A 10,687-nucleotide genomic window follows, 5' to 3' on the forward strand; every position below is an offset into this window, starting at 1 on the left:
ACCGAAGTATGAAGGCCTCGTTCCCTACCAGTCTGTTGCAATGCCAGTCCATGCCAGTTTTGGTTCCTGATTACAACCTCATTGCACATGACTTTCATTTATAATTCCAGAAATTGGCCTGATTTTTTTGTTTGCTTGTTTCCCAGATGAAAGTGGATGCTAATGTTTTAAATTTTGTCAGTGAATGTGGAACTAAAATTTAGTGGACTTTGATATAGTTAAGGGACAAAATGAGTGCACTGGTTTAAAAGTTAGTAGAAACTTGTCATCTTTAAACAGAAAGTCAGTGCATACTTGCAAACATGCAAAATGACAGAAATCAAGCCAAAATCAGCTATTTGTACATATATATTCTTCATCTATTTGTGCTTCTGCTTTATAATTTGCCTGTTATTCATGGCACTGTCTTCCAGGCATCATGGTCTTATGTTCTTAGTACAGTACTCTTTTAATAACTGTGTTTTAATTTGGCTCCAGAGTTGAATGTCCACAGTTTAAGAAAACAAGTGAAAATTATTTACACTATGGGGCTTAGATTAGAGTGCTAAAATTGAGAGATTTAAGTGAAACTGTTACTGATCAGAGAAGTAGCCCACCCTTCAGCATCATCCTTGAAGGCCAACCAACTGTGCCACCACCACGGTTCCTTTATGAGCAAGCAAGAAACTGTACAGTGACAGCAGAACTTCAGCATAAATGCAGCACACGTGCCACCACCACGTAGATTGCACAACTCTACCACCACATATGCATAAGGAACACACCCCTGCAATTTAACTGGGGGAGCTTTAAATGGGATTACTTTGCAAATACTGTGTACAAATTTCTACTTGCACTTACTTCTTAGGGCATTATTTTTCTACACAAAAGAGCTTCTAGTTGGCTGAATCATGGGGAAGTTGGTCCTTATTGTTAATTCTTGCCAGGCACAAACATAGGACACAAAAAGCAAAAGCAAAACCTCTCATCATCTCAAACTCATCTTCTAATATCCGCTTGCATTTTTACACTTTCTCCTGTGCTGTGATGTGGAGTATAGAAGAGTACTTCTGTTCTGCCTTTTATAAAAGGTATATTTGTTTTTCTAGAAATGTATCTGCCAAGACTGTTTGGGAGTAACATTAGGTGGCTAAACCAGATACCCACAGAGTAAGTTAAGTATTAATGGAACAAATATGTATGACCATAGCTATGAATACTTTGTGTTTACAATTTACACCTCAATGCCACTGGGCAAGATCTTTGTTAGATATTTTCAACATTAGCCCCATATGCTAACTCACTACACTGGTCTTTCTCTGACCAACTATTTTCCAGACCTTCGAATTCCCTCCCTCCCTTCCTCCCTTCCTCCCTCTCAACCCCTCCCCTCCAGTTCCAAAACTTTCTTTGTCCATACAGATAATTTACAGTACCTGCAAAAGTTGTGACTGTGGGATACTGCCATTCGTTTGCTGGCACCAGGCAACCATTTGTTCTGGAAAGAAATTCTAGACACAAAAAGAAGACAATTGGAAGTCACATTATATTTAACACTCTTACAGAGAACTAGTGACATTTTCTTCAGTCATTATTTTTTTGGAACTATCACTATTAAATCAAATTGGAAATCCCCTGACACAGAAAGTAATACTAGGGCTTTTCAAGTGCAGTTCTTCCCTTCCTTCTGCTCACCAGATGCCCATGCAGACAGATTGTGGGTTTTTAAAATATCTGACATGCAGCATTTCGTAAGTGCATTTTCCCATCACTTCCTCTTCTACTGAGGGCTTTTGGGGATTTCTAACAGCCTCTACTTTCTTGGGAAGGAAAGGATGAATAGTCCTGCAAGTTGAGTATGCAGCGACTCCTTGCTTATTGCATCAATGACTTGACTTCAGATTTATTCCTCCAGTTCCCCTTTCATCTGCTGTTTCAAAATTCCTGTATAATTTGGTACACTGAATTTACTATACACAGCAATGACATGAAATCATTCTTGAGGTTTTTAAACATTATTTGAAGCATGGAGACATACAGAAATGCCTGAAATAAAACAATGACTGATTATAACAAGATGAATCACAACAAAAACATTTCCAGTTTAGAACATTTGTCACTCTTCAAGCAATATAAATTTCAGTCTTTAGGGCATAAAGAGAAGGGCTGAAGAGGAATCACCCTTCTGCCAGGTAAGTTGCACAATGAGTTATGAAAACTAACATTTACCAGCCTCTCTTGAGTAGAAACAGTGCCATATGGCAACAGCTAATGCAACGGATAGGGAGCCTTCGCATTCTTACACCACAAGAATGATTTATTCTGTGATTGCAGGAGCCTGGGACCGAATGCCAAGCATTCTGGGTTTTACTCCCATGCTCTGTTATTAATTAAAATATACCACATGAAACCAATGTGCTAGCTCCTCTGATACCCAAACTTCTGTACAACGCTCAGATGTTCATAGGTTATCAGATGGTGAGATCAACAGAAGTGAAAAACTAGGAACACTCCATGTACAGAAATGTTTCACAGAGTAAGTCAAGGCACAGACTGAAACAAGCACCAGCAGATGACAAATGTACATGTGAGCACACGTGCAAGGATGCAGCAACTGTGCACTTGCATCTATGAGGAAAGGAATGAATTTGTCACCTGCAGTTACTTCAGCAGTGAGTTCAAATGTGACCTCGTGCATCTTTTTTTCTTCTCGCACCACGAATGCCTGACTGACCCAAAATCTGTTCTTACCTAACCACCTCTGGATTACCCTTCCTCAGCTATCTCAGTGGGTTACACCAGCTGACATTGCTTCATGCCAACAGTCTGCTCCAACATAATTGTTTAGATAAAATGTGAAAAATCATCCCCAGATAAGCAGTTACACTGTAACCAGTTTAAAATTACAATGTTTGAAGATCTTACAAATCCAGGAATAGGTATAGCTATGGCCTATACCTATCAAGCATGGCTATACATGAGGACATAGAGAGGGCAAGCTACTATGGTCAGTAAAGAAGGCAGACCACGCCAGTAAAGCACAGCCACAGGTGAAACAATGTTCAATATACGTAACGATAAACTGGACATTCCTTGTATGAAGTAAGCGCTTTAGGGGTTACCCAGATGGGTTTTGGTGTTTTATTAATTATTACTGCCAGAAATTAAAAGATTTGGATACTGAATGTTATGTGATTAATTTGCTTCGAATCAAGTAACTTTGAAGATAACGAGTAAATTGTATTTCTGGTTGTTTTTCTTAAACCTATAAAGATTTCCCTGTCTTGGTCACTCTCCAACATAACTACAGACATTTTGAAACCAGTATATTTGGTAACTTGAAAACACTTGAGGTTTTTAGGCTGGGAGGAGAGTACAAGGAATTTAAACATTGGTTAAAATTTCTTTGGAAAGAATTCTGTTAGTTGGTTGCCTATTTTTTTTAATAATAGATGTTTAAGACATAACAGTGCCCAGCAATGTTATTGCAATCCACCCCTCTGTGGTGTAAACAACTAAGTAATGAGACTCACCATGGGATTTTTGAAAAATTCATATTTTGCGTAATTCTTCCTGAACAAAAATTTACTTTCACTTCCCATAGTGGACTCAACTTGAACTATGAGCTCATGATCTTCCAAGCACCTCTCTGTGGAAAAAGAACATGATGTTAACACACAGCCAACCAACAGAAGGAATGAGACCAACTAAGAACAGAAGTAAAACAACCCAGTGTCATTCCATTACCTTTTAAGAAATTAGCAAAACACATTATAATTTTCAAACCATACTGCCATGAGGCAATACCTTACTTTGTAATGTATTACAAAGTTTAACATTATAAGGCAGTGTTCTTCAAGAAATTCTTACATCAAGGCTTCATAAGCACAGACTTTTGAGACAGGAATAGATTTTTTTTTTTGTGTACAGTAGCTACAATAATACAGACAAACTTCTGCTTTTGGCACTGGTTGTATACTGTAGAACTGGAAAGGTGGACAGGTTTAAGGGGGAAAAAAGTTACAGAAAGGCCACTGTTAGGTCTTGAACTATTACTGAAATACAGTGTTGTATTTGATTGCACTCTATAAAACCAGTTCATTTCAAGGTGAACTTCAGGCCTTCATTGTAGATGCTAGACAATGGGGTTTATTATGAAAGAGGTCACAGGATCTACTTTACAGGAATACTGACAGAGACAAATGTTTTGTACACATGACAGGGCAATTTTCTGCTCTAGATTTGGTTACAAGGTAACTCCCCATAACCACCACTTCTCTGGTCAAAAGAATGGGACATCAAAGCATGAACAGATAGCTTAACAAACCCAATTCACTGAAAGCAGTAACTCGAAAGCAGGCAACTGGCTAAGTGTGCACTACTTAATGAACTCATTATCTTGACAAGTCTTCAGAACTTTCTGAGAAAATATTTAGGTATTTTTTAAAAGTTTTAACTAGTCAGTGCTTTCATGACTTACATAATACAAAATTAAAAACATAACTTTAAACAAAAGGCCTGTGACTTGCTGACCAAAGAAGTTTGGGGAGTCCCTTCCCCACTTTATGTTTCTGCAATCCTTGTATTTCTACGGTAAGAAATGCCAGGGTGCCACCCAAGTTCTCTTGGGGTGTTTTCAGGAGAAAGCAAGCAGTCAATGGCACCTCAAAAAGAGCAAGCTCTGAAATATCACTTGAATTACTAAACTCAGCAGATTATGTGATGTTCTTTTATTGAAAATTTAACCTATGATGGAATGATCCCATCATCTATCACCTTTTTCACCTGCACTTAGGTTGTCAGTCATCACCAGCTCATTGACAACTTCAGCATTTACTGTGCATTTGCAATGTCCAGCCTTGCTATAGATTGCATTTTCAAAGGGGTTAACATTGAAAAACTTCCATAGTGGGCTGCTCTCAAATAAAGAGCTGTTTCTTAGTGCATCAGGCATAACACCATTTTGAAGGGGTAGTTCTTTGACTAATGTCCACAACAATACTGCTGCGGGTGGCTGTTAATAAAGGACATTTTGCACCACCTCAGCATTCATCACCTAAACTTACACATTATCTAGGGGCTTTGCAGATAAAGTTTCAGGTATTGCTGATCTGTTGCTATTATCATGGTTTTTAAGCAACTGGTGAAGTCAAATCTCCTCCACACTGTGATGAGGACACATAGGGTGAAGGGCCTATTTTTTAAATTATGCTTCCTCCAAAATACATCTAATTACATTGGTATGAAACTTCATCGCAGTATGAACCCCGAAAGACCACATGTCCTGTTACTGTCTGCTTCTGCCACCACCCAAAGTTGTGGTCTTCGCTTTCCTAACACACTGAACATTGCTTGTCAGGGACAAACTGTTTGTTCTGAGGAAATCAAGTATAGATGAACATTTGTCAATTGGTTTTGTATTTCAATGTTTAGTTTCTGTAAATATACTCGGTGTCTGTTTCTTAGGTGCTTTAGACAACTGACCTAGATGTATTCTGTTACGACATCAAGACCCTTTTGAGATTCTGTGGTGATACTCCCACTGATTTAATGTTTATATTTTCATTTTGATGGTCAAAGCCACCTTGGAAAAAAGGTGCAGCATTTCACAGCACGTGCATGTAAAAAAAGGAAGCTAGTCCTGGTCAGTTTGCTATTACTTCATGGAATACTTGGGAATACTTGTACACTTGGGAAGTCCTTGGTAATTTGCACTTGGTTGGTACAAATGGGATGAACTTGACACATGAGAAACTCAGCCTCAGCCCTGCTTTGAGCTTCCTGCTACAACACTAGAAGCACAGATGTCAGCCTGATCAGTTCAATAGGTCAGTCTGTCTTCAAGTGGCATTGCTGTTGAAGTGACCAGAAATGTGTCCTTTCAGTTTATCTGATAGGCCCCACTCAGTCTCCTCTACAGACTTCCTGGAACAAACTTTCCCCCCACCCCGCCCAAGTTAATCTGTATTATCAGAACTTCTACAGAACTGTAGCAGTCATACAAGGTGGGAAAAGGAGCTGGATTCCATCAGGAACAACTCACAGGGCATGGCCCAAAATTCCCAATTAGAGAATCACTACAAATGACAGGTGGACCCCTGTATGAAATAGCCCACCCTGCCTTTGCATTTTAGCAAGCACTGTGTTTATCTGTTCCACTTTTAATTCACTCGTATTAAGGGAAGTCAATGCACGTAAACAAGAAAATCTATGTACAAAACTGCAGCAATGCTTTCTTCTAACCCTCCCATATTTCAGAGCCCTGCTACGTTCTTTCCTGCTTCAACTGTATTTAAGTAAGATGCACAGTCATTTCTGGAGCTGGAAAAATGAAGCGTGTAGGTAGGGAGGGATGCTTTCAGTGTCCAGACACATACTATCATGTGAATGTCTTCACCATTATTATTTGTGCTAATGTCCAATACAGAGATCTCTGTCCCCATCCTAAATGGATGATAGTTAAGCATGGAATAGAACACAGGGAGAATACCACATTTTATGAACAGGTTAGGTATACTTACAGTAGCAAATGAAATAATGGGACTGATTCAAATTTCATAGACTGCTTAAATATTGACCACAACGTGCTTTAGATATTAGTGGTATGGTGCAGCAGGAACCACTTTCAAATGTCAAATCAAGAAAGTCTGATGGCAAATTGTCCCACCACTGCCTACAGTGAGAACACAAATACTTTGTGCAGTCAAATAGCTGATTAAAGTTATGTGCAAGCACACATGTTATTTGGAATTAACTTGGCTATGCTTGTGAACAGTGAGGTGAGGGTTCCTTACAAAGTGGGACCTCAAAGACCAATGCAATGATAAATATGCAGCTGGCTTCAAAAATTTGATCTTGTCCTCAGTCTGCCCAATAGTAGTACAATGAACTGTTTCTGGAACCCAGCTCTTTTGGAAAGTACTATTAGGCAAAATATGGGGAGGGAAAAAAAAAAGCGAACTAAATGAAGGAACTCCTCTCTTTTGGTGGGCTTCAAGACTACCACCTACAGCATTAAGTCAGCAAGGATGTATTATATAAGAAATAATGTCTTCTGGAAACACAGAATTCTGACTGCTCTTAAACCATATTTCTTTTCACACTAAGTATTTATTCACCATTGTTTCATACTTATACTATCAATCTTATATCTAGAGGAACAAATATGGGACATCAGACACCTGATGATAACTTCACCCAGGTTGCAGACAGATTACTACATTGATCTGACAGTCTCCAAAATACAGGAAAGCATTTAAGCTACAGAGAAGCTAGAAATAAGCAGCCAAATAATAAAAAAATTCAAACTGCATCCAAAACTGGTGGAAGCATGAAAGTTGATATTTGAAGTTTATTGAATATGTCGCAGTGTATACTTTAGACCCCAGATTCAAGAAACTGGATGATTTTGTCTCCTGTTAAATGAACTCATTTATTCCCTTTTCTGTCCTCATCCTTTCAAATATGTGAAATCTGTATAATTACATTTTTTTGATTCTTTAAATATTTTTTCTTTGTTGTCTTTACACCCCCAAAGGTTGCATTACTTCTCTCACAGATCTACTGCGTTGCCTACAGGGGACAACCCTGGAGCAGCCCTTGTGGAAGGAAGTTTGGTGGCTGCTGAAGCCCCATCCTACACACCCCACTTCTCTGGGGGATCGCTTTGTGCTTCAGTTTGAAACAGAGGTCCAAGGCAGGCAGGTCCCCATGTATATAAATGCAGCCCGATAAGTATCTTGCTCTTTTCCCATCATTGTTAATTACCAAGTTATTTGTGTGTAAACAGAAGCTTTTGATTTCCTAATCAGCCTCCTGCCCGATTCATTCAGAGATGTCACACACCAGAGTTTGACAGCACAATTAGTCACCATGGAAGCTATTGTGATGTCACAAACACTGAATTGTGGCATCATTGAATGAATCTGGCAGGAGAAGGATGTTGGTTACAAAGGAGAAGGCTTCTGTTTACACAATACCTTGGTAATCAGCAATGATGGGAAAGAGACTATAGAAAAAAAGAGCCTAGTAGTTTAATGAGCATTGATAAAACTGAAAATTTGTAAAGGTTTTCAGAAGTGCATGTGGCATATTAAGCCACGGAGATAAAGATTCTGTAATTTATACCTTAATTATTCACCTCATCCTATGTCCTCAGAACTGAAAGTATATCACAGACATAGACCAGTGAGTGTTTCATCTTAATTTTTTCATATATTTCTACATTAGGAGAGATAATAAAACCATTCAATAATCAGGATATCCTATGTGTTTGGGGTTTTTGCAAGTGTTAGTCTGCAGAACAATGAATTTGTTAGTGTTTAACAGTATTGGTTTAGGGCATCACAATTCCAGCAAATAATTTCCTTTTTTTATTCGTAAGGGTTCTGAATTACATTTTTAGACATAAAACCCCCTCTGTTAGCTACAGATAGTATTCACAATTCCAGTGCTGGCGATTGCAGCTTATGATTTGTCTTCCTCTCTTTTCTAGAAAAAACGTTCCCCGTGAAGTATATCGACTAATACTCCAAATGCTACACTTTCTAAAGCATTATGGCATGCTATGGAGAATTATAGATAGCATTATCTGAGCGATACGCTGTTGCAAGCTGCACAGCAGAACCCTGCAACTAATCAGTGCCACAAAGTAACAGGAAAAGCAAGACTCAATAACATGAGATCCTTTCAGGTACTGTAATTAAACCAATTCACGGTGTTATTTAATTCCCCACGGTTCTTCCTCTTGCTGCCTTCTTGAAACTGTAACCATGACACCTTAATTTCAATCAGGTGGAGGAGCTGCTGCCTGGAGAGCAGATACCACCGCTGGTCCAGAAATTGCCCATGGATTTGCGGGTGGTGCCACCATTTTTTCCCTGCCTGAAGTCAAGTTTGGCCAACCCCCTCCCCCACCTCAGCATGTCTAGCTTTCATAAGCATTACTGTAGGTATGTAAGGCTGAGTCTCTTCACCCAGGTCTCCCAGCTGGTGATGAGCTGAGCTGTTTCATAGGACCGTACTCTAAGGATCAAGCTTAATTTGCCTAAGCTGTTTATTTGCAATAGCTTCAGACACAGCAAGGCAGCAACAGAGCGCTAGCGTGAAGATTAGACAATTCTTCTTTTTTTATAGAATAAAAAATCGGAATGGGAAATAACGGAAGGACTTTAAATGGCTTAAAACGCTTAACACATCAAATTGTAATACACAGAAAGCACGTATGTGACTTCAGCTAATTGTACAAATAAAAGCAGTGGAAAAGAAAACGTTCCGTCTGGAAGCACATTTATATGAATCACACATATTTTATGTTCCCAGGTAACCATGCCACCCCTTTGACCATTCCCTACCTAATCCTAGGTGAGGGTGATGCTCCACTAGAGTCCAGCTGTTATCATCCACACAATGACTTTTGTAAACGAGCAGCTGACAGAGGTCCCTGGCTGTCATGTCTGCTAGAATCTCGACCACTTTGCTTGTTCCATCTTCACTAAAGACTTTTACATCCTGCAACATAAAGGGTACACTTACAGATCAACAGCTCTGAACACAGGCAAACCACACAGCTACTGTAGAAAAGCATCATCCTCTTGGTGTGAGGGTTCCAAGCACCTTGGCAGCCAGGACAAATGAAATGGATGATTCACTTTATAACACTTTCTCTCGATGCCCCCTAGACCTATTTCCCCTCCCCCCTCCCCAACACCTCCCTGCACTAAACAAAGATTCAGCAGGGTTAATATGACCACGTACACAGGAAAAGTGAGAGAGCAGGTTCTTTATAAAGCTGTGTAAGGTAAGCAAACGTGAAACAATGTCGAGAGAGTACTTTGGCAACAGTGGGCGAGAGAAATCACATCCAGTCAAACACACAATTTTCATTGTGATCCCATCGGAGGCCTCTGAACATTCACAGGGGAGCAGGCCAAGACCCCAAAGATTAAAAATGGCTCTCTTGTTCCCCACTAACTTTTGATTGTTTCATGTGGGGAAGTCCCACTTGCAGTTTGCCGGCAAATCAATTACCTAGCACAGTCCACACATTTCTCTCCCTGCCCTGACTTCTCTTTTGATCCTAGCTTGAAAGTAGTTTGAAACCAAATGTGCACACGCTGCACATCCTAAATATCAATGGGGATGAGAGAGCAAGTCAGGAACCTTCTCCCCACCTCCTGAATTATACAGATGCTTTCCTCTTCGCATTGTTCTGCTCAAGCGAGAGACACTTGCCGCAGAATTATTTCTCCGGGCGAACGTGCAGGTCCCAGATTTAAATCAACTGTGTTTAAAACGCTCCGCATCCTAGTGAGAGAAGGAGAGTCTAACAAAAACCTCGAGGGTAATTTGATATGGAAAATCTTACCTCAACGGCACGTAAAAGGCAGCAGTCGGAAGAACAAGATGGCATTTTAAATGGGGATTGCCTCTTGAGAGTTAGTTCTCTGCCTCCGCCGACCCTCTGCAGCCTGCGGCTGGGCGCCCGGGGTGCCGGCGGCGTCAGGGGGGGCCGTACCCTACCTGTCACGTAGCCCCTGCTATGGGGACTGTTTCTGGGGAGGGAAACAACTCTGCCAGAGCTCCACTCAAAGGGTTACACGCAATCTTTGCGGTAGTGAATCAAACCACACTGTGCAGACCAATCCTAGCCCTCCCTCCGACTGATGTAATCATTTCCCACACACTATCAGACTTCCAAATTATTCCC

The 10,687-nt window shown here is 40.2% G+C and overlaps 1 protein-coding gene across 2 annotated transcripts in view; it reads right to left on the reverse strand.

Moving 5' to 3' along the window:
* Positions 1-10,687, reverse strand: part of GRB10 (growth factor receptor bound protein 10) — a 116,640-nt gene that overhangs the window by 12,346 nt on the left and 93,607 nt on the right. For both annotated transcript variants that reach the window (XM_017738726.1, XM_017738727.1), the window contains 3 exons: positions 9,333-9,489; positions 3,513-3,628; positions 1,416-1,490 (listed from right to left, as the gene is read on the reverse strand). In XM_017738726.1, coding sequence (XP_017594215.1) covers positions 1,416-1,490; positions 3,513-3,628; positions 9,333-9,489 — 348 coding nt within the window. The remainder of the gene's footprint in view (positions 1-1,415; positions 1,491-3,512; positions 3,629-9,332; positions 9,490-10,687) is intronic.

The sequence above is a fragment of the Corvus brachyrhynchos genome, unplaced genomic scaffold, assembly GCF_000691975.1.
Source record: "Corvus brachyrhynchos isolate BGI_N302 unplaced genomic scaffold, ASM69197v1 scaffold23, whole genome shotgun sequence".
Classification (NCBI taxonomy): domain Eukaryota; kingdom Metazoa; phylum Chordata; class Aves; order Passeriformes; family Corvidae; genus Corvus; species Corvus brachyrhynchos.